General features: G+C 46.1%; 1 protein-coding gene across 2 annotated transcripts in view; it reads left to right on the forward strand.

The window, feature by feature from the left end:
- Positions 1-24,927, forward strand: part of FAM178B (family with sequence similarity 178 member B) — a 109,989-nt gene that overhangs the window by 26,428 nt on the left and 58,634 nt on the right. For both annotated transcript variants that reach the window (XM_029936214.1, XM_029936213.1), the window contains 3 exons: positions 3,988-4,140; positions 11,396-11,501; positions 15,275-15,359. In XM_029936214.1, the coding sequence (XP_029792074.1) occupies positions 3,988-4,140; positions 11,396-11,501; positions 15,275-15,359 (344 nt within the window). The remainder of the gene's footprint in view (positions 1-3,987; positions 4,141-11,395; positions 11,502-15,274; positions 15,360-24,927) is intronic.

Raw genomic sequence — 24,927 nt, forward strand, 5'->3', positions numbered from 1 at the left:
CGTTTGGGGATCCCAGGGGTAAGGCCAAGGAGATAGCTTGGATACCATAGTCTAGAGAAGCAAGCTTGGGAGGTACCATGTGTAGGTGATGTTTAAAGCCACAAACTGGACAAGATCACCCGGGGAGCAAGTGTATAGAGAGAAGAACAGGGGCCTAAGGGCACAATGTACAGGTTATGGTGACCTTGACAAAAGCAGCTCTGGTGGATTGCTGGGGACGAACGTAACTGGAATAGACCCACAGGAGAACAGGAGGAGAGGTGGGAAGAGAAAAATGCACAGTAGCTGAAGGGGGAAGTAGAGTCAGAATAGATCTTTCTGTGCGTCTTTCTTTTACTTGGTTCCTCTCTCCTTCAATCCTTCCCTCCCATGCTTCCTTCCCTCCTTTCATCTCTCCCTACCCCTTTTGCCCCCCCTTCCTCCTTTCTCTCCTCAGGAACCCAGGGTTGAGGAGGGGCTGGAATGGAGACTGCAGGGGATGAGGCCACCTCATGTGCCCATGTGGCTGTAGGCAGGTTGGTCACCATGCCCTGCAGCATCTGCCTATTCAGGCTTTGCTTTTTCTGTTAGCTGAGTTATGTTATTAAGTGTTGGTCTGAGCACTGATAGGCCAAGTTTTCATGCATATGCTTTAAAAAAATTTTTTTTAATGTTTATTTATTTTTGAGAGAGAGAGAGAGAGAGAGAGAGAGAGAGACAGAGTGTGAGCACGGGAAGAGCACAGAGAGAGGGAGACATAGAATCTGAAGCAGACTCCAGGCTCTGAGCTGTCAGGACAGAGCCCAAAGCGGGATTTGAACTTACAGACTGTGAGATCATGACCTGAGCTGAAGGCAGACGCCCAACCAACTGAGCTGCCCAGGCGCCCTCCCCCTACCCCTACCACATGCCTATTCTTAAGTTAGCATTCTGCGTCCACTTACTAAGGGAATGTTGAGTGATAACATACAGACTTCTTTGGGGCCTCCATTTTAGGATCTCTAAGTGGTTTACATTGCTTCTGTTGCCCAGACATGATTATGAGCAATACCTTGTCTGGATGTTTGCTTTTTTTTCCCTCAAGTTTTTCTGATAGTCATCTCTGGGCTAGACCAGGGATCAGCTAACTCTCTGTGTTCGTAAATAGTAAAATATTTTAGGCTTTGAGTGCCATGCAGCCTCTGTTGCAAGCGCTCAACTCTGCTATTGTAATAGGGAAGCTGCCATAGACAATGCATAAATGAATAAACATGCCTGTGCTGCAATAAAACCATGTTTACAGAAACGGGCAGGAGTTGGCTGCAGACTGTAGTTTGCCTTGATCGGGAGGACGCCTTCCTCCTCCTAACTTTTACTTTCCACTGTGAAAATCTGTGAGTGTTCAGATTTGAACAGCCATCCCTGATAGTTAGAGAGCTACTCACATGCTGCCTAGAGACCCAGAGAAAGGATGCCGTGCAAGTCACATGATGAAACCAGAAGGGCAGATGTGATGGAGTGTGGAGACTGAATGGAGCCACTGGGTTTGGGCTAAGGGCCTCTTTGGACAAGAGTGCCTTGGTGGCAACATAAGTGACAAATACAGTTGTCTAAGTTGGGACTCGTGGATTTGTTCCCAGATAACCTACTCAATGGATAGATAGCCTTGGAATGAAACCTTTTAAACCCTCTTTAAAATCTCTGTAGCAAGAATAACTATTCTGACTCTTCCCCTTTCTAGTGGGTGCATCCAGGATTCTGGAAGTCGTGGCTTGGATGTTTTGAAATTCCTTATAGAAGGGAGTTATCTGGGGAACTGGCTTAAGCCAGGTGTTCCAGGCTTTGAAATCGCTGATGATTTTCTGGGCACATGACATTTGCAAGTAGTACTTTGAGAAAGCCTTTTTGACAACAGCTACTTTGAGGTGGTTGTTTTGATGTGGGATCATTTTTGATGGGACATTTCCACATTCTGCTTCAAAGAAAATTACTCACTGATAGACAAAGCTAGCAGCCTCTTACATCCATGAATGGGGCCGAGGAGAGATGTGGATCTGGAAGGGGTGAGGCTGGGGCTGGGGGCCAGCACCATCTGCCAGAACAGTTGTCTGTGACCAGGAGTCACATGGCTGCCACAGATGCCTGTTGTAGAAAAGACCCCCACAAGCTTCTAGAGCCAGAACATCCCCTCACGCTCTAAGGATTGGCTTGCATCTTGAATGGATGCCATCCTACAGTCTCTATTTCTTAGAGTTAAAAGACCTTATTTGTGCTGGGGAGAGGGAGGAGGGAATATTTAAACTACAACATCATCCTTTATCCTCACTTTGGGCCTGCACAGGAAATCCCCAATTAGACATGTAAGAGTCATCTCAGAACTCTTAATAATGCACATACATTATATTTAGAATCACAGAAGTCCCTTTGTACGATGATTTGGGGGACAGGGCTAAGACCCATTTACAGATGAGCCTAATTCCTTTAGACTTTTAATAAGTTGTACGTTTTTTAAAATACAAAAGCAACATAAGCCATAGATACTCAAAACCTTAAATGGCAAGGAAATTAACAAAACAGGAGACCGTTTTACCATTTGCATGGTGGTTTGCAGAGGCTGCTTGTAAAAGGCTACAAGATCAGAATCTCCCTGGTATTTTCATGTCATTTCCACACCTTGTGTCATTTCATCCTCAGGATGACCTTATGACGTGCATCAGCACATTTTCTTGGGTCCCTTGGCCAGAAAGTGAGATAGATTTCATCTGGCAAGTGGTGGGCTGCCTGCTTGGCCAGTGGCACCTGCTCATGTTCCAGACCCTAACGGGAGTCCCAAGTGCTGTCCCCCCTCCAAGTTCACTGTCTCCGGCCTCAGGCCATCCTCCAGTAAGAGGAGGGGATGCAGTACTTAGTAGCTTGTTTGATTTTGCTGTTATTATTGTTATTAAATGCATGTTCTATGTCTGTTACAGCTCTACAAAAATCAAGCAGAACACAGTTGTATGAAATAAACAGGAAATGTCTCCTCTTCCCCTCCCCCCCCAATCCTGTTCCCTAGGGATGACTCCAGCTCATACTTGGGTGTGCCAGATACATGGGGGTTGTTGCATGTGTTTAAGAATGTGTGTGTGCATACATATGTCTGTGTGTATACCTATGCACACACACATACACACTTCCTATTCTGAAACTTGTTTTTACCCACCAATGCACGTGGCCAGTCCTTCATGGTACAGAGATTTACTTTGTTCTTAGGAATTGCCTTAACTGCCTCCCTTTTCCCCATTCCCTCTTAAATGGATCATTACATCCTGACAATTTTTACCCCTCCCTATAGAGTTGGAATGTGTCCCCTCTTCTCTCTGTTCCTTCCCTGTCCATGACCCCCAGCTCTGATCTACTACTCAGACTCACAAGGCAGGGCTGGGCCTGGGAATTTGCAGTTTAGTAGACCTCCCTAGGGAGTCCCCCTGATCACATAGAGCCCCAGGACTCGTGCCCCAGAAGAGTCCAGGCTCCTTCATTCTGCCGATGCCCTTTGTGACCCTGGCTGCATCCAGAGCTTCTCTCCTCTGCCCCTGGCAGCACTGTACGGTCAGTTCTGTGGCTGACCCACTTGTAGAAGGCTGTTGTGGTGATTTTGTTTACGCTTCTCTTAGGCTTACAGTGGCAGTCCACGTCTGACTCATCCTTCAGCACCTGGCACCCACATATCGTGGGCCTTCAGTGAAAGTTTGAGCTGAACAAAGCCAGTGGGTGGCTCTGGGTTTGGGACCAGGACTTCTGGCTCCTGGACTAAGGCCCCAAGGAAGGGATTGGGGTGCATGACAGAGTAGGATGGTGAATAGTTCCTTAGTCTGCATCTCATAGGCTCCTTCTTTATCAGCAGGTGGCGCTGTCTCCCCCGCAAGTCTAGTCCCCACCAGGCTCCGGCTGTGGGGCAGGGGCACTTGCAGGCCTTCCCCTGCCTCCCTCCATGCTGCAGAGCAGGTGCGCCTCCTGACCCTGCTCTCTGGCTCCTTGCCTTGGCAGGATGCTGGTGGAGAGGTTCTCCATGAAACTGCAGGTCATCCCACCAGTACACCCCGGTGAGACTGTGTTTCTACCCAGGCATCAGCCCCTGCATTGCATCCTGGACTGTTCACACCTGAAGCCACGTAGCCATCTGGAAGGGCTCTTCCTCAGGTAAATGTTAGCATGGCATGGCCAGGCCTTCTCCCTCATGGAGCCCAGTGTTAAGGACGGCCCCAAATGAGGAAATTCAAAGCTGTGTTTTAGCCAATTTGGATATGTCTGTTTCAGGGATATAGATGAAATGGTCACACACGTCTACTTACAATATTTAATTTACTATTTAGATGCACATACTTTGAAAAGGCCTGTATTATAGCAGATACTAGGTCAGCTGTGTATTTCCATATGCATATTGGTTTTTCCTGCCCCACACCCCAGTTTTGTGGAACAACTGTAGTCAGACTCACCATACATGCCTTTGGGGTTATGTCTCCATCAACACTGGAGCCACTTTCTGGGCCATCCAGCATTTTTCCAGAGCACGTCATCGTCACTTCCATCTGCTCATTGGAGACACCACCCTTCGGTCAGTGTGCAATGCTAACAGTGAAAAGTTTGTCCCTGGCTGTAAGTGCACACTGTGTTAACATTGGAGAGCTGCCCTGTTGCTCTCCTCTGTGGAAAGAAATTTACGTTCATTCTCACACAGCCACTGACTATGTTGCTTTTTAAGGGAACTTTAAAGCTTTACTACAATAACACCCATCACTTGTAGTTGTGAGTTCATATATCTAAGAATAAGAGAGAAAGCCCACAGGACTCAGTGCAGCGGCTATGCACTTGTACTCATGAGGCCAGCGCCCTGCTGGGCCTTGGTGGCCAAGGGGATGGAGAGGAGGGCACAGGACCCACACCGGCCGACAGGGAGCACAGAGCTTGAGCTATCCCTGTGATCTTTTGAAAGCGGGAGTTTTGTTGTCTTTTCCTGCTGTTTAGGGTTTTCCTATGTCTATTTCATTAATTCTAAACCCATCTGATTTCATAATAGAAAGGTAACATTTTGATGTCTTTCCTATAAAACTATCTATCACGGAAAGTTTCAAGTTTTACATAATTTATGTAGAGAGCAGTATAATAATTCCCATATACTCATCACTCAACTTCCAACAATCAGCTCAAAACCAATCTTGTTCCATCTCCACAGGTGCCCATTAACATTGTCCCCTGAGGAATTTTTTTAGAGAAAGAGCATGAGTGAGCAGGAAGGAGAAGAGGGAGAGGGAGAGAGATTCCCAAGCAAGCTCCACGCTCAGTGTAGAGCCCAATGAAGGCTTCCACCCCACAACCCTGGAATTGTGACCTGAGGCAAAACCAAGAGTCAGCATGTTTAACAGCTGAGCCACTCAGGTGCCCCATCCCCTCAGGATTATTTTTAAACAAATTCCAGGCACATATACTTTAATCTGTAAGTATTTCAGTGTCTCTAAAAGATAGGACTCTACCTTTATTATTTTTTTTTTAGGACTACCTTTAGATAGAACTTAAATGCCATTATTACACCTAAAAATTACAAATTCTTCATACCGTTAATATTAGTTGGCGTTCAGAATTCTTCAATTGTTTTCTTAAATGTATATTTTTTGGTATTCAAACAAGGCCAAATGTCTCAATTAGTCGTAATGTCAACCATGAGATAATATTTCATGGCATTGATGCCCCAGCATATTTAACCATTTTCCTCCTTTTTCTCAAGATATATGTTACTTCCAACCTTTCTATAAGCAGTGTGGTAGAGAACATCTTTATACACAAATAACTGTCTGGCATGTAGCCCCGGATGTGCCGTGAGGCGACCAGACTTGAGTGTCTGCATATTGGTAATGGCTGACATTGCCATGTGTCTAATAAAGGGGATGATGAAAAGGGAAAACAAGAAAAACAAGGGGTGAGGGAAAAGAAGAAGGGTAGTGGCACTGGAGAAAGGGGAGGGACCGAGTGGCAGGGAAGAACAGGAGAGAGGAAAGGAGAGAGGAAGGCAGCTCGGCTCGCAGAGCTGGGGTCTGTGCGAACAGCATGTTTCCTGTCCCAGACTGGACTGCCAGCAGGAAGTGTTTTGACAAACGAGATGGCCCATGCAACAGTGACACGGAGCCTGGCAGCCCTGCCAAATGGGGCCAGGTGGCCGGCCAGCCTCCCTGGAGCGAGGAATTCAGACCCTCCTCCCTCAAGTATGCTAATCAAGCTCAGCAGAGCTGGCTTTGCCAGCCCCTGGATCCAAGGGCCTTTCTGGAGGAATGCCCTCTGCCTCACACACAGTCGGGTCAGAGAGCCCCTGCTTTGCAGTGGGTAAGGGCCACTTCCTGAAGGTCACCATTTAGCCTTGGGGGTCATCTTTTATTTCCTGCTCGTGCCAAGGACTTCAAGCCCAGACACAAGAGAGGGAAATGGTGGTTCAATAATTACCCCACTGTGCTCAGCCAGAAACGCAAAAATGGAGGAAGAATGAAAGGTTACTTGATCTCTCAAGAGGCAATATGGTTCGATTTTTTGCCATTCAGAAAGCTAACGCTCTGTGAGATTATAGGTAACTTTTATTTTCCTTCCATTCCTCTGTATTTTATGAACTTTCTAAATGAACACATCTTATTTTTAACATGAGAGGTTTTAGGCAAAAAGTGAATGGGACTTTTCAAAACCACTTCCTTTGCTTATCCATTTGGAGTGTAATTGTAACTACTGTATTGTAAATGATGGAAAATAATTGCATATGTTAAAAAAATAGTGTTATATTCTAAAAAAAATAAAAGTTACAAAAAAATTTAAAAAAAAAACCTAAATAGTGCAGAGATGTTACACAACAACAACAACAACAAAAACCAGTTCTTGAAATAGATCCACATCTCCTTACCCTTCTGAAAAGAAGGATATCGTCTTCCTCCCCACTGTACAATGTGGGCAAGTGCGGGCGGCCTCATCGTCCCGGCTCCAGGCCTCTCGCCGAGGCTGCACCTACGCGGGTTTGTGCGCAAGAACACATCTCCTGGATCCCACAGCCCAGGGATTGGAGGCCGTCTGGACAATGCTCTCTCCTCATCACCTAGCTGGATGTATGACCTCAGGTCAGTTCCCTGGAACCAAAGTCACATGCCTTTATGACAATAGAAGTTGGTACTAGAGGGTGAACGTTCCCCTCCCTGGACAGCAGTTGAAAAGAAAATCTGATCCCCCCACCCATACACACACACCCAAGTGGAGAAGCATCTAGACCTATGCCCACATGTAGCCCAGAGGCCAGGGCAAGATCCATGGAAAGGATGGAGATTGCCTGCTAGATTATTCATGGTCCTCCCTGGGCCCCCAAAGGGTGCGCAGGAGTATCCAGATCTATGTTTGTCCTCAGAGTGTGTCCACCATTATTCCTGTGAGGTGTTTACCGTGTGTCCTTAGGGAGTCTTTCCTCCAGGAATGCGTCAGCAGGCGGGAGGAGTGGACGCGTCTGAGCTATATGGATGTAAATATGCTAGTGCATGGGGATCTCCCTGAAGCCTGTGTTTCCAGCTCTTGTTCTGCCAGGACCTATTCCACTTCCTGGTGATGCCAACAAGCCTGGTCTGAGGACCTGGGAGGTGGGGGGAGGGCTGGTTCCCTGCAGAACCAGCCAAGATGGTCCTTGGCCTCAAGCAGGGTGGAAATCAAACATGAGCCAGAAGAAGGTGAAAGTAGAGTTTACTGAAGATAGAGAGATAGGGTCAGAGCAACCAGAAGACTGGGAAAGGAAAAGAGCATGAGTCTCATCTTTGTTCCGGGTCTGGGGTTTTTATCGAGGACAGTGGTCTGATGTATGTGTCCTCTCAGACATCCAGGAACCAGTAAGAACAAAGATAAAGGCCCAGGTGCTGTTCCTTGGAGGCAGGGGTCTGAAATATGCATATGATAGTTTCTTTGGTTCTCACCTGGTCCTTCCTTACGTGTTGTTTGTTCTAGAGAATAATTAACTCCTTGCCCCTTACAAGGAGGACATAGGCTATTTGCATTACAAGGCATATGTAAAGTGAGGTGGGCGTGCAACTCCTAGCAAGATAGAAACCAGAAAAGAAGCAAAGGAAAGAAACAGCTATTTTTTTTTTGTCATGGGGTCCCCTTGGTTTCCCTGTCTCTCTGGCATGACAGGGTTGTAGCCTGGGTGAAATAAATCCAGCAGTTACAGAGCGTGGATCGGGCTGAGCTGCCCAACTGGCTCCAGCTGCCCCCCAAAATAAAGAGCCAGCAGAAGCAGCCGACTGGGTCGTTGCTGGGATCCCTGGACTTCTGCCTTCGAAGGGTGCTCACTCATCTTTAAACAAAGGAAAGAAAGAAAAAGAGGGGGAACAGGGATGAAGGCTCTGCTCATTATTCCTTTCTGTTCTCCTGAGGCATTTGACTTCAACTTGCATTTGAGGAACTTGGCAAAGACACAGAAACTGATAAATAACTACACTTGGTGCTTATCCCTCTGCCATCATTTGGGATTCCCAACGCATTTAGATCCTTTGCCCTCCGGGATTGCTGCCCAAAAAATGGATGAAGATATAGAGTGTGTACTCAGGTGTTATCAAGAGCACACAGTCCAGGTAGAAGGTCAAAACTCTGCCCAGGAGCCCAACTTGCTGACCCAAGCTGGTCCTTTGTTTTGTGTGATTCCCCTTTTGGGTTAATCCCCTCCCATCAATTCCCACCCCCCTTACTTCCTTCTGTTCCTGTGCCTTGCCAGGGGTGGCTGGACAGTATTCTGACTGTGGCTGCTTCGAATCCCAGGTGGGAACCTGTCACTGGGATCCTCAGAGTTGACAGCTGGGGTTCTTGCCCAGCCAGGCCTGCTTGGCATGTGCTGCCCAGCAGGCCATGTCCCTCCCCTTCTCACTCCTGATCCTCTGACATTCTCAGGATAACTTCTGACTTAGCATTGACTTTGCAGCAGGTGAAGGCACTCAGTTGGACCCAGGGTCATCATTCTTGGCTTGAGGACATGAAGTGAGTTTCACAAACAAATAATGGAATCTGTAACCCAAGAGTTTTGAGCTTTAGGCACACATACCTAATTTCCCCCCCCTCTTCCTCCAGGCTTCCCCTCTGGCCGGTTGCAGATCACAGATGGGGCAGTGTCTGCACAAACAGCCTTATCCCTTCCACTGAAGGGAGAGGGCTCCTGATTTCACGGAGGCGAAACACTGCTGCCCTCACTGAGTGTGCACACACTGGAATCCAGCCTACACAGGAGATTCCTTGCATCTCACATAGCTCTAAGCACAGAATTCCTCGGAAGTCATTCCTTTCAAGGCACAGCTGGACCATGCCCTTTCTGCCTGTCTCTTGCTCCTTGTCTTACAGGCTAAACCTAACTGGGCCACAGTGAACTCAAAGGCAAACTGACTGATCTTTTCTCCGGCAGATACTGGGCTGCTCCGAGGCTGGCAGAGCCGAAAAAGGAGACATTGTAACCAGAGGGTATCTCTCTCTCTGAGCAGCAGTTGGAAATGTGTTGATCTGAGCCAACAGGGGCTTGTACAATCAATTCCCCTACTGAGAAACTGGTGGGGTGCCCCCTGAGCAGTGGGCCAGAGCCAGAGTCTCCTTAGAGTTCCGGAGCACCAGCCTCCTTGCCACATGGCTCCTGGCCAGGCCCTGCCAATCTGTGAGGTCTTCCAGGCATTGTTCACTTGGTTAGTCTGTGTTTGGGGTGCTGTGCTTGAACCATGCGTGCATCGAAGGGTCGGCCCATGAAAGTGTCCATGTGACCAAGCATGCGAATTAGAGCAAAATGTGCCAGCAGCCCTGGGGTGCACTCGTGTTTGTATGTACAAATAAAGGTCTAGTTCAGAGCGGTCAGCTTCACAGACATAGGAACAAAGCTGCTTTCTCCTCTGAACTTAAATAATTTGGGAAAAAAATATACAGTTTGTAAATTGCATGGACATACTCAAGGAGACAGCAACTTGGCTCAGAGGAGAGTCTTTCATTTGGAGCATTCTGTTCCTGGCAGATTAAAATTTGTCCTTTTTAAAAAGGAGAAGAAGAACGTTGGGCTGACAGATGAAATTTCTATCTAGAGTTGTGACTTTCAATGCTATATGAAGTGTTCTTTGCCTGGATCTGGCCATGAAAAAGGAGAATAGGGGTGCCTGGGTGGCTCAGTAGGTTAAGTGTCCGACTTCGGCTCAGGTCATGATCTTGCAGTTCATGAGTTCGAGCCTCACATCGTGCTCTGTGCTGACAGCTCAGAGCCTGGACCATTCTTCGGATTCTATATCTCCCTCTCTCTCTGCCCCTCCCTGTTTGCACTGTCTTTCTCTCCCTCAAAATAAATAAACATTAAAAACATTTTTTTTAAAGAACAGACATGAAGTTACTTTTTCACTTCCTGGAATCCATATTCATTGCCTTTGGGACATCACCTAGAACAAGAGAGCAAAGGAGTATTCACAAAATGCAGAGAGTAGGAGAATCCTACCCCAAACCCAGCCTCCCTGGGGGTACCAGGAAGGGTAGTGAAGCCCAGCCAACCCCTCTGAAGTGACTCTGAAAGTACCTTCCAGCAGAGGCCCTACGACCACATGAAATAGTTCAAGTTGTTTTACAGGGACCTGGGGTCCTGTTTAGACGGTCTACCAGGGCCATAGAGTTTTCCAAGCTAGGCTCCTCTCCATGCTTGCAGTTTGATTTCTGAGAGCTCCCTGTGGTCCATCAGGGTCCCGTCTTGAAAGGAGACCCAGGGTACGGACACAGGCATGAGGCATAGCTGAGTGCCATCCCCCTCTGCCCTCCCCCCTTGACTCTGCTCCTCACTCACATGGTTCCTGAAGATTCTCTGTGACACCTTTGTTTGTTATTTCCTTCCCAGAATCTCTCATCTTGGGCCCCTTTCTGTTATTTTCCCATCTTCTCAGGTGTCCTTTGTTTCGGAAAAACACAAGATGGGGTAGAAATGCTCTGTGTAACCAGATCCCAGATGCTGTGGGCCCCGAGGGTAATTCTGTCTGCCCACTGCAGCCTCGGCCCTTGGCTAAGAGGTGACTCCAGGGTTCTCTCCTCATCTCGACCCAGAGCCTTTTTACAACCTTGGTAGATACCTCAGTTTTCCCCTCCATTAAATGGAAAGGACAAAATACACCATCCAGTCATATGTTTAAAACACTGAGAGATCGATGTTCATGGAGAGCAAATGATTCTGATGATGGTATGGGTTGTTTTTCCTTCTGACAGTTCCTGGCACCAATGGCTCTAAGTGTTTTTGCCCACAGCAGTTACTGATGTGATTCTGGCGTCCTGTGAAGCTGAAATATGGAAATGTGGAAACCCCCCACAGCTTTAGTAAGACAGGCGTGTTGAGGGGGACTGCCAGGCTGGCTGCGTGGAGACATCCCCTAACCTCACCCCTCTGCCTCCACAGCTGCCCGCTGGCCCAGCAGCTCTCCTTCCTACACAGTGGCCTCCTGAGCAACCTCTACCTGCACATGCCTGACTGCCCTGTGCCCCTGCTCCAGTGGCTCTTCCAGGTGAGGAACACAGACCCACCACTAGGTGGCGGGAGCATGCTGGCCGAGCATCCCAGGCAGGGCTGTTGAGGGGAGGATGGGCACGTCCCTCTTCTGGCCTTGGGTGCTGCGGGGTCTGTCTCAGCCTGCCAAAGGGAGGGAGGAGGGCTGTGATGACAGTCATCACAGAGTTCAGGGACCAGCCTGTGGTCTCACTCCACTCCCCTGCCTCCCAGAGCCTGTGACTCACCAGGTGCTGTCTGAGCCACCAGAAGCCCTCTCTGTGACTACTTGCTATTCTGCAGGTGCTTCCATTGTATCCAGGCTCCTCTATGCTCCCAAGTCACAGGTCCTGGCCCTGGTCCCACAGGTAGCCCGGCAGTGTCTGTGGAAATGTGAGGGCCATAATAAATTTACAGCTGGGTGTGCCCCAGTGTTTGAACATTTGGCTCTCTGTGGAGTTGTAGGTTTCTGGAGAAGTCTGGAGTGGCTGCTCTGTCTTCCTATTTCCTTCCTTCTCCTTGCTGCTGGAACATTTTGCCTTGAGGGGGACATGCACTCTGCCCTGGGCTTGGAACCTTTACCCTGAGAAAGACCGAACCTAGCAGGGATAGCCCTGCAGCCAGCTGCTGTCGTCTGAATGCAAGGCATGAGGGTGCCCGCCTTGGCACCCACCCAGCACCATCCCTGCCTGGGGACAGGCGGGTCACAAGTTCCAGCTGATCTCGTTCCTGCCAGTTGGGACCTGGACCCCAGCTGTAAATTAGAGCCACCATGCTGGGTGGATTGTTCTAGGAACTCCTCAGCCTGGGCAGACTGGCTGCCTTCCAGAAAAGGCCCTCCCACTCTCTCCTCTTCCCTCTGGAATCCTTTCCACCTCCCCTCCCTGCCCCAGAGGAAAAAGACACCCTCAGCTCCTGGGGCCCTAGTGTGTGGCTGTTGCCCTTGCCCCTCCCCCAGGCCCAACAGGGACTGGTGGGCCAGTAACAGGGAACAGTGTGGCCATTATTCTCTGCCCCTTGTCAGTACAGTTTCTCTTCGCTCCTTACACAGTATATGACAGAATGCACAATCAGGCATTGGGAGGCACAAAGAACCCATCTGAGATGTCGCCCACAGAGGGTCCTTGTGTCACCCTGACACCACATGGAGTGCCTTCCCTGTCAGTCAGTCCTGAGCAGTAGATGAGCCCTGCCCTTTCTCTTCTCCCACCTGGTCACCTCAGCAGCGGGCCACAGAACAGAGGACCCAGCCTGAGGCCAGACAGACACTACCTGTGAGTTCCAGCTCTGCCACTACTACCTTGTGACCTTAGGCTAGTTATTTAATGTCAGCTCTGTGCCTCAGTTTCTTACTCTATAAACAGGGACTGATTGTCCCATGTGAAGATTAAATGAAGACTGTGACTTACTTTGTCCTTACAGTCCCACCACAGCTCTGCCCTAGGACATGGATGTCATCTGGAAGGGATGATGTTACCTCAGAAGTTCTTGTTCTCCATCTTCAGGAAGGAGAAATAAAAGCTTCCCCTCCCCCAACAGCTTTAAGCTAGATAAGTAAAGGGGTGCACTTGGCCTTTGGATCCTTCTGGGTGAGACTCTGCCCAACATCTTTGTCTCTAGAGGGGGAAGGAGGAGCAGGGCAGCTGACATCTGCCAACCACAGTGACCATATGGCCACTCATGTGACATGGTTGACTCTTGATATTTCACTTTGAGGGTTTTGTTTTTCTTTCCACTTGGAACTTATTTTCTTCTAATAACAAGTGGCATTCATATATTCATTCACGCCCAGGCATGGGTAGAGTACCTGCTACATGGTAAGTTCTAGGGATGGAAGGATCTTGGAAATGGTATCCCAGGTAAATTCTTAGAATGTAGCTGTGGTTGGTACTCAGCATACTTCAGAAATTCACATTGTTAATGGGGAGTATGGTTGTGAGAAGGCAGAGATCCATGGGGCTCCTTGGAGCTGCTAGTGGGATTCTCCTAAAGGTGCAGGGGTGCTTCTTGGGATCTAAGGGTAGGGACTCAGGAAGAGCTGGAACCAGGATGGGGAAGGCTTAGAATTCTAGGACAGGCCTTAGTTTCTCTTATTCCCCAGGCTCCATGACCAAGTAAATTCCCAGGAAGGAGGGTCCAACAAGGGTTGACCCACCCCCCAAGTTCAATAAAAAGCAGCTAGATGAGTAGGGTCACAGGGCTGCTGGGGGCCCGTGTGTATACCTGGGGTTGATCTGAGAGCGAGGGGATGGGTGAGTTAGGCAGATTTCTCTAGCCTTGCTCATTCAACCTTGCTCATCCTTGGAAAGGATGTACTGAGTTCAATGGAGACTAGGTCCCGCTGCCTGCCATCCTCCTTCCTCCCAGTGGAGTGTGCAGTGGAGCTGGGTGGAAGGCCTTTGGCCTTAGTGTTCATGGATTACTAAGCTGGTCACTGGTCATTACTAAGCTTACCTACCAGGTGAGCCTCCCTGGGAAAGGTGGACAAAAGCAGGTGGCATATGCTCTCAATGAATGTATATTATTTTTGGGAAATGATAACTATGACAAAGTTACAAGAAGCTATGAGAGGAAGAGGGAGGCAGAGTTCCGGTAGCATAGGTCAGATCCCTGGGAAGATGACTCTGGGACAGGGTTCCCCTGCGCTTCCCTGGAGAGTATTCCCAAGAGCCATACCTCCAATGGAGGGAAGGAAGCTGGGCAGAGCAAATTCTAGAGCCCACAACCAGTTCTTCAGGGGCTCTGGAAGTGGGGTGACCCTTTAGAGTTGTCCTAGTTGAGGCAAGGGGTCCAGGCCTTTGGACTAGCATTGTCCAGTTATCAAACTAAGGCTGTACTTGGAGAGGGCGTGTGACCTTGAGGCACTCCCACCCTGCAAGTTCAATGTCTGGAGAGGAACTTGGCTCAGGACTCTCAGCAAGCGACAACCCCAGCCCCCAGCCCCTGGGTATGAGAGTTTTAGGCCTGATGAGGGGATGTGCCCAGGCTGTCCACCACAACAGGCTCCTCTCAGCACTCTCAGAGGGATAGTGTAATATGCAGCAAGGCTGACCACGGGCAGGAACAGGGCCGCCAAGGCGCTGCCCCAACTCTAAGGCCTGGCCCCGTCTGTGTGTCCCCAAGCCAGATGGCCCTGGTGGGGAAGGTGCTGTCCCACTGCTTTTCTCTATGTCATATTCTCTCCACATCCCAGATCCCCAGATTATGATCCTCAGATTCAAGGAGCGTTCAAGTAAGGATCGCAGTAAGTTTGAGTCAAATGGGTGACCTGCACTCCCCACTACATTGTTTGAGGATCTGTATTCCATACCAGGTACCTCCCAGAGTCAGTGGTGTATGACTGTAAGTTAAGGCAGTGACCTGGAAATGACATGAAGATCATGGAGAGTAGCAGGCTTGTCATTGTCCAGCAGAGTGTACTTAGTGTTTTCGAGCTCTCTCTCTTCTCTACACTGGCCCCTGCCCTGTAGAGGCATGGCTGTGACCACAGGGAGTAAGGGCCAGAAGGACCAATACTCTTAACACTGGGAGGTAGACAGAGTAGATTTCAAGTCACATAGGCCTGGGATTGAATCCTGGCTTTGCTACTTACTAGCTGTGACCCTGGGGAAGTTGCTTGACCCCTCTGAGCTTGATTTTTCTCATCTGTAAAATGTCAGTAATGGCAATATCCTTCTACCCCATGGACTTGTGAATTAAATAGAATTTATTTGGTATGGAGCAATAAAGGTTTACTACTATTATTATATCATAAGAGTGACCCAGCTAACCTGCTTTTTTTTCTTCTTCTAGCTGCTGACATGGCCTCCAGAAACTTCTTCAGGAGCCTTTGGCCTCCTGTGGGATCTCAGTGTGGATGGGCTCTTTCATCAGTCTGGTCAGTACTAGGGAGCAGAGTGGAAACTTTTGCCCTGAATACCCAAGCTCAAGGGCCTATATAATACACAGCTCTCTGCAGCCCTGGAGTCCAGCATGCAAGAGAGGTGCTGGTGGGGACATTGTATCACTGGGACATGGAGACATCGGGCCATCTTTGGCTTCGGCTCCAGCATTAGTAAAATGCTGAGCCAACAGGCTCCTTGGCACCTTGATCTGGCTTCAGACCTATGTCACTGTGGCCAAGTCCAGGCTGACCTCACAGACTCTTGGGATCCCAGAACAGTCTGGAACATAAATTCTCTGGATTTAAAGGGACAGCTTGCCTCTGAGTTCTTCCTGTGAGTCCCAGTTTGCTTGGGAGGGTTTCAGGAACATCTGCATCAAATCAGGAAAGATCCTTGGTCTGGAGTCACCAAGGGGGAGGGTCTTGAAGCAGTGCCCCCACCAGCAATCCTCCTTGGCTCCTTAGGTATCAGCAGAGCCCCTAAGTTTGATCCAGGCAAAAATGAGAGCTCTGAGTCTGTACCTTGGTCCCGACATTGAAATGGTGATTTAGGTCATCTTTATACTTGAAGATGTTCAGAGTTCCACAGAGCAATCAATTTTCCATTTAGTGGCTATACCATTCCCAGGCTGTCATCATTTGGTACCTAAACCTAGACACTTGGGCACCAAAAGCTATCATGTAGCCAGTTGAAAGTTGCTTATGGCAGACAAGGAGAGGGATTCACAGGTATCCAGAGCCTGCTTTTGCCCACAGCTGTAATGTGCCGATCCTCTCACTAAAATTCAAAACCACCTAACACTTAAGGCCAATGTTATAGACCCACCATGCAGCATTAAACCCCTGCCCCACTGGCCCTTTGGATTTCTGCTTTTGTGCCTCTTGTACTTCAGGAGTTGACTGAACTGTCAAATGAGAGCATTCCAGACTCCTGCACTCCCTCCCCTCTTCCCCCATTCCCCATCCCCACTCTGGGACCCTTATAACTGAGGTCCTCTGAATAGCACCAGTCTGGGCATCGCCACCCTTTTCATAACCTCTGCCCCTGAAGCCTGGGCTGCCCTTTCTTGAGCCTCTGGGGCCTCCTCTGCGGCATGCCTGCCCTTTTGGGGAACAGAGGCCTTCCTTGTCCTGCTCCTCTCCTCCATGCAGTGGTATGTGTCTCCTCCCGCAGAGGCAGAAGCGACATCCCACTCTTCTTTGCTCCTTGTCCCATTGTCCGCAATTCAGCCTTCATCAGGAGAGGCCAGGAACCTGCTCCAGAGTTCCCAGCCAGTTCAGCTCCGGTATCACTTGATGAGCCCAGCCTGGGCTTCTCTTTCTTTCCCATTGGGATAGAGACTGGCCTAGAAAATTCCATGCCAAGATTGGGAACTTGACTGGTTGGGGGAAGGTCAAAGGCCAGGTCCATAAAAGAATTGAAAGCAGAGACTTAAACAGGTATTTATACACCTGGGTTCATAGTAGTAACCAAAAGATGGAAGTAACCCAGGTGTCACTGACTGGATGAGTGGATAAAATGTGGTATATACATTGACTGCAATACTATTTAGCATTAAAAAGGTGGGAAATTCTGACACAGGCTACAACATGGGTGAACTGTGAGGATATTACTCTAGGTGACTAAGCCAGACACAGAAAGACAAGTGCTGTTGTTTCCACGTATGTGGAGTACCTACGGGCATCAAGTTCATAGAGACGGAATGTAGAATGGTGGTTTCCAGGACCCAGGGGAAGGGGCAATGGAAAGTTAGTGTTTAATGGAGATAGATTTTCAGTTTGGAATGATGAAAAGGTTCTGGAAATGGACAGTGGTGATGGTTACACAACAGTGTGAGCATACTTAACACCACTGTACTGTGCACTTCAAAATGGCTAAGGGGAAATTTTTAGGTTATGTGACTTTTACCATAACTAAAAAAAAGAAAAAATAAGAAATTTAAAGATAAGAACTAGGTACCAGTAGAGAATCTACCAAAAGCTAGAACTAAAAATCAGCCACCAGTTCAAAAAGCGTGTGTAAGGTTAAATCAGATCCAGAATGGGGATAAAAGGAAGTCATGCTCCTCAGAATTTGTTAGCAACTTGAGGTGCTCTGCGTGTCTTTGTCCTCTGTGGGACACAGCCCTCTGGGGCAGAATCTGGGAACTGCCTTCCCTCCCATTTGGAACTATGATTGGTGTATGTGTTTTCAGGTAGCCTGGCCTTTCTCTTTTGTAAAACAAGGGCATTTGCATGTGTGTAAATTTCCATCCCTTGCTGACATTTGTGGTAACTGGCTGTTTTTCTTTTTTTCTTTTTCCTTTTTTAAAAATTTTTAATGTTTATTCTTGAGAGAGAGAGACTGAGCATGAGTAGGGGAGGGGCAGAGCAAGAGAGGGACACAGAATCTGAAGCAGGCTCTAGGCTCTGAGCTGTTAGCACAGAGCCCCATGCGGGGCTCGAACCCACGAACTATGAGATCATGACCTGAGCCAAAGTTAGACACTTAACTGACTGAGCCACCCAGGCTCCCCTGTCTTTCACAGACTATCCTGTGGAAGGTCTTATACCATTACCCTTATTTCAACATACCTCCTGAGTAAAGGGAGAGCTAAGGCAGGCCCAGGCTTCAAAGTGGACTGTTACAGGTGTGCTCTGGATGACTGGGGCTAAAGGCTAAACAGGGTTCAGATCCAGGGGTCACTGGAGTTTTGGAGTATGGTGGATATTGCTTTCCTAGCTTGAGAAGCAGCATACATCACCTGTTAAGCTCCTTGGAGCTTGGAGAATAGGATATTTCAGAACACTGACATTTTTCACTACAAGGGGTGTTTATGCATTAATTTAGAAAACCTACTTTGAGTGTTTTCTCTATTCAGTACCTTGCTAGATGGCAGAGGGAGATACAGGGATGAATAGGGTATGGTTCCTGCCCTCAAAAGGCTGACAGCCAAGTGGGAGATGAAATGCACAATTACAATAGGAGATAGACACAGCCACAAAACTGTGGGAATTCCAAGGAGAGGAAGATTACTTCTAGCTAGGTGGGGTTGGAGTACAGGGAGGCTGGAAAATAGGAAGTGCTTTGTATGTATCTCAAAAGATAGATAAGGTAGGAATGACAGACTCATTTGTCTGTGAGGACCAAGCGAGTGAGCAACTAGAAAGTTCCTGTCCTGAGAGGCTAGTAGATCTGGTATTCGCACACTTCTCCATTTTTTAAAGTTTGTTTATTTTGAGAGAGATTGAGAGTGCAAGCATGGGGGGAGTGGCAGAGAGTGAGGAAAGCAAGAATCCCAAGTAGGCTCCATGCTGTCAGCTCAGAGCCCTACTCCACAACCGGCCACTGCCCCATCTCATGAACCATGAGATCATGACCTGAGTTGAAATCAAAAGTTGGACACTTAACTGACTAAGCTACCCAACTGCCCCCAGATCTCTCCATTTTCAAGAGAAGCTATGTTTTAGTTAGTTTAACTTTGACTATAAGTGACAAGTATCCAATTAAGAGGAGTTTATTACCTCACATGACAAGAAATCCAGATGTGGGGGGTTCCATGGTATGTTTAGCAGATCTTCAGTATTAGGTCTCTGGCTTCAGCTTCTGTGTCTCGCTTCTCACTACTTCTCCTCAAAGTTGCAGAAGGGCTGCTATCGCTCCAAGCATCATCGTTTCTCATGACACAACAGTTCAAGGCAGAAAGAAAAGTGGAGAAGAGGTCATCTTTTCTCGTTTTTTTCTCTCTTTTTATCAGGACACTTTCCATTTTGTTTCATTAGACAGAACTGGGTCACAGGCTTTAGAGGACATTTGCCATGTTTTCTGACTGTCTGACGCCCTTTCAACAGCCTGGCTATGTTTGAAGAATTTTTAGTCTCCTGATCCTAACCCTCCAGGGCAGAATCCTGGAGACTCAAAATATTTGAATTTTTAGTATTGAAATTTCCATTTAGTTCTGTATTATGTTTTTTGTAGTTTGTATTTCTCTACTGGGATTTCTTATATGTTCATTCAATATGAGCATATTATCATTTACCACTCTGAGCATAGCTCTAACAGTTGCTTTAAAATCCTTGTCTGGATTATAACATCTGATCATCTCATTCATCAACATGGAAAAATAAGTATGAAAGTGAACATTTATTTAGAGTGAGTACAGAAGTCATACCAAGTACTGGACCTTGGGAGGTTCAGGTTCCTTTCTTCTAGATCTCTTTAGATCTAGTAATGTTCCAGAAATGTTCATGTAGAAATGACCATTGATTGTAGCCTGGCTTTCCTACCTAACCTAGGACCTTCACAGGGGGCCATGCAAATGAGGACCTCAGAGCTTAAGCTTCATTAACTTTACAGTCATTTGGCTTCTGATACATAACAAACTGCTTTCTATTCAAACACCCACAGTTTTTTTCTATGGGGCCAGATCTCAGAGGATGGTGGAGGCCATTGCAGGCATAGTGAAACATTGTTAATATTTATCAAAACTGGGACAGAATTTGTGTTATTTAGATGTAATTCACATACCATGTAATTCACCCATCTAAAGTGCAATGATTCAATATGATTCATAGAGTTGCTCAACCATCACCACTCTCTAATTCCAGAACATTTTCATCACCCCAGAAAAAAACCTCATATCCATCAGTGGTCACTTCCCACCCCCTCACTAATTACAGCCCCTAATCTAAATTCTGTCTCCATGAACTTGATTATTCTGAACATTTCATATAAATGTAATGATACCGTATGTGACCTTTTGTATCTGGTCTCTTTCATTAAGCCTAATGTTTGCAAGGTTCATGCGCGTTGTAGCATGTATTAGTATTTCATTCTTTTTCATGTCTGGATAATATTCCATTGTATGGATGTACCACATTTTATCTGTTCGTCCGTTGATGGACACTTGGGTTGTTTCCACTTTTTGATTATGTGAATATGATATGATAAACATTTGCATGTAAGTGTTTATGGGGACATGTGTTTTCAGTTCTCTTGGGTGAAATTGCTAGGTCATATGGTGACTGTATGTTTAACTTTTTGAAGGATTGCCAACTTATTTTCTCAAGTGGCTGCATCATTTTACATTCTCACCAGCAATGTAGGAGGGTTCCAGTTCCTTCATAACCTTTCCAACATTTGTTACTGTCTGTCTTTTAATAGCCAAAACTAGTGGGTGTTAAGTGGTATCTTATGGTCTGGATTTGCATTTCTCTAATGACTAAGGATGCTTAGCATCTGTTCATATACTTATTGGCCATTTGTATATCTTCTTTGGGGAAACATCTGTTCAAGCTTAGCCCATGTTTTTATTGACTGGGTTGTTGGTCTTTTTTTGTTGAGTTGCAGGAGTTCTTTATATACTTTAGATACTAGACCCTCACCCGGTACATCATTTGCAGATATTTTTTTCCCATTCTGTGGTTTATCTTTTCACTTTCTTGATAGTGGCCCTTGATGCACTAGTTTTAAATTTTGATAAAGTCTAATTTATCTTTTTCTGACTGTTTCCTATGCTTTTGGTTTCAAATAAAACACTATTTTCTAGTCCAAGGTCATGAATATTTTTCCCTTATGTTTCCTTCTGAAAGGTTTATACTTTTGGCTCTTGCATTTAGCTCTTGATGTATTCTGAGTTGTTTTTTTAATTTGGTGTGATAGAGGTTCAGCTTCATTCTTCTGCATGTGGATATCCAATTGTTGAAAAGCACTATTTGTTGAAAGGACTGTTCTTTCTCAGGGCGCCTGGGTAACTCAGATGGTTAAGCGTCCGACTTCAGCTCAGGTCATGATCTCACAGCTCATGGGTTCGAGCCCCGCATCAGGCTCTATGCTGACAGCTCAGAGCCTGGAGCCTGCTTTGAATTCTGTGTCTCCCTCTCTCTCTGCCCTTCCCCCACTTCGTGCTCTGTCCCTCTAATATACATTTTAAAAAACCTTTTTTTAAAGACTGTTCTTTTTCCATTCAGTTGGCACCCTTGTTGAAAATCAATTGACCAAAGATATAAGAGTTTATTTCTGGATTCTCAGTTTTATTCCATGAATTATATATCTTTATGCCAGTACCCCAGATTCTTGATTGCTGCAGCTTGCAGTGTTGAAATTGGGAAGTGTGAGTCTTCCGGCTTTGCTCTTTTCAAAATTATTTTGGCTATTCTGGGTCTCTTGTATTTCCCTCTTATTTTTAGGATAATTTGTGAACCTCTGTAAAAATGGCAGCTGAGGTTTTGATAGTGATTGTGTTGCATCTGTAGATAACTTTGAGTATTCGTGCCATTTAAAATTTTTTTATTTTATTTCTTTTTTTTTGAGAGACAGAGACAGTGTTAGCAGAGGAGGGTCAGAGAGAGAGGAAGACACAGAATCCAAAGCAGGCTCCAGGCTCGGAGCTAGCTGTCAGCTCAGAGCCCGACGCGGAGCTTGAACCCACGAACCATGAGATCATGCCCTGAGCCGATGCCGGATGCTTAACCGACCGAGCCACCCAGGCGCCCCGATGTGCCATTTTAATCATATTGAGTCTTCCATTTCGTGAATACGGAATATCTTTCCATTTATTTAGATCTTCTTAATTTCTTTGGTCAGTGTGTAAGTCTTACACTTCTTTTGTTAAATTTGTTCCTAAGTATTTTTATTATTTTTGATGCTATTTTAAATGGAATTTTTGTCTTCATTTTCTTCTCAGATTGTTTCTTGCTGGTGTGTAGAAAGATAACAGATTTTTGTATACAGACCTTGTATCCTGCAACCTTGCTGAACTCGTTTATTAGTTCTAATTGTTTTTTTAATGGCAGAATTTGGTTTTGAAAGCAAACATGTTCTTGTGCAATTAATTGCTTGAAAGAAATGACCTCATGTTTCTTTAGCTAACGTGCTTTGGCTGTGCCAGCGTGGGACTGGCCAGTAACTCTGCCAAGCACACTGAGTAGGCAGCAGTGCCTGGAGAAAAGGAGCCCTATCAGTGAAATCGAATCACTCTAGAGAAGGAGTAAAACACGCGTAGGTTCTGTCCTTTCAGCTTCCAACACAGTGTTGTTCATTCTTACCTACCCATTCCATTCCCCACCAGCTTCTATAATATTCGTGTAGGAGGGGGAGAATATAACAAAATAAAATGATGATGGCCGGTACATTCTCTGGATATTTTTTAAGTGGGTGAGAAACTTAGTTCTCAGGAAAACATAGTTTCATTTTCACGAACAGTGTCTTTGGACACTTTGTTCTTCCGCATGTGGTCACCATGCTTTTTCCCTCTGTCCCCGGGCTCCAGTATTATAGTCATTGGGGCTTCAGCATTCCCGTGGACAGTCCGCTGTTTTGTGGGTCACTTTCTTTTCTGTCATTGTTCACTTGTATTCTGTCTCGTTTCTCCTTCTCTACTTTCCTTCCTTGCTCCCTCTCAGATAGTACTTATAAGATTGCTTCTTGTAAAAAGAATAAAACAAAACCAAGACAAATAACCTCACTGGCTAGGTAAGCCCTGTTGTTATTGTCTTAAAGTATTCTACATATCAAGTGCAGAAAATTCAAATACCAGGAGTACCCTGCTGGCTCAGTCAGTAGAGCATGCGACTCTTGATCTTGGGGTTGTGAGTTTGAGCCCCATGTTAGGTGTAGAGATTGCTTAAAAATAAATCTTTAAAAAAGGAGAAAAACATACAAATACTAGTGAAAGGTGCAAAATGAAAAGTGAAAGCTTCCCTGCCCGTGTATTCTTCATGGCCACTTCTCTCCCCAAGTAGTCATTATTAAGAATTTCTTGTGATTACTTCTATAAGCAAAATTAATGCACAGTCCACATAATGCATGTTTTATATTTATAGATTTACTTACATCGTATTTCCCTGACACTTTGGTATTCATCTGAAGTTACCTCCAGTAGAGAGTTGATCTTCTAGGATTTTCCCAGCTCTCTCCCCTGGATGTCAGGACAGGCCACGGTCTACACAATGCAAGTCAGACAGGGTTTTCTAGACTAGAAAAGGGTCCTCCAGCATAGAGGACCTTTGAGGCGGGATGAGCTACCAGGTGTAAAAGAAAATATTCACACCTATGTTTTACACTTTAACCCATCTTTCTTTTTTGAAGTTTCACTGAGGTATGTAATTGACACACATTAACCTGTACACATTTAAAGCATGCAATTTATTCACTTTACATATGTATATACCCATAAAACTGTCATCATTATCAAGATAATGATGTCCAATACCCTCAAAATTTCCTTGTACATTTATGTAATAAATTTATCTCTCCTTTCCCCTTTGCCTCTAGGAAATCACTGATCTACTTTCTGTCACTGCAGATCAGTTGCATTCGCTAGAATTTTATGTAAATGGAATCATGCAATAGGTACTCTTTTTTTGGGGGGGGGTCTGGCTTCTTTCACAGAGGATAATTATTTTGAAATCCATCAGTGCTGTTGTGTGTATCCATAATTTATTCCTTTTCATAGCTGAGTAATATTTCATTGTATGGCTATGTATCCCTACTGATGGACTTTTTTTTTCTTTCAATTTGGGGGCTATTAAAATCAGTTATAAACATTCTTATGCAGGCCTTTCTATGGACATCTGCTTTCTTTCCCCATGCGGTAAATATCTATGAGTGGATAGGCTGGGTTATATGATAAATGTATGTTTAAAGTGTTTTTTTTTTTAAGTTTACTTTTTCTTTAGTAATCTGTGTACCCAATGTGGGGCTTGAACTCACAACCTCAAGATCAAGAACTCACAAACTCAAGATCAAGAGTCTCATGTTCTTCCAACTGAGCCAGCCAGACATCCCTGTATGTTTAAGTTTTTAAGACATTGCCAAACTGGAGAGCCTGGGTGACTCAGATGCTTAAGTGTCTGACTCTTGGTTTCGGTACAGGTCATGATCTCATGGCTTCGTGGGTTCGAGCCCCTCTTCAGGCTCTGTGCTTGGGATTCTCTCTCTCTTTCCCTCTCCCTGGCCCGCTCATGCACGCTCGCTCTCTCTCTCTTTCAAAAAAAAAAAAAGACATTGCCAAACTGTTTTCTAAAGTGACCCTACCATTTCCCTGCCAGCAGTGTAGGAGAGTTCTAGTTGCTCCACATCCTCCCCCCCACTTTAGATATAGTCAGTCTTTTTTCTTTTTCTTTTTAATGTTTATTTTTGAGAGAGAGAGAGAGAGAGAGAGAGAGAGAGAGAGAGAGAGAGAGAGGGAGGGAGGGAGAGAGAGAGAGAGAAAAGTATGAGTGGGGGAAGGGTGAAGAGAGATGGGGACAGAGGATCCAAAGCAGGCTCTGTGCTGATAGCAGAGTCTGACACAGGGCTTGAACCCATGAACTGTGAGATTGTGCCCTAAGCCGAAATTAGGTGCTCAACTGACTGAGCCACCAGTTGCCTCTAATCATCTTTTAATAGGTGTGTAGCAGTAGCTCATTTGTGGTTTTAATTTTCATTTCCCTCAGGACTGATGATCTCTGCATTAGCTTATTTGCCATCTGCGAATCTTCTTTAGTTAAATGTGTATTAGTTTTTTTGGTCCACTTTCTTATTGGGCTGTCTTTCTATTGAATTACAAGAATTCTGTATATATTCTTTTTTTTTTTTTTT

Source organism: Suricata suricatta, chromosome 4 (assembly GCF_006229205.1).
Source record: "Suricata suricatta isolate VVHF042 chromosome 4, meerkat_22Aug2017_6uvM2_HiC, whole genome shotgun sequence".
In the NCBI taxonomy this organism is placed as follows: domain Eukaryota; kingdom Metazoa; phylum Chordata; class Mammalia; order Carnivora; family Herpestidae; genus Suricata; species Suricata suricatta.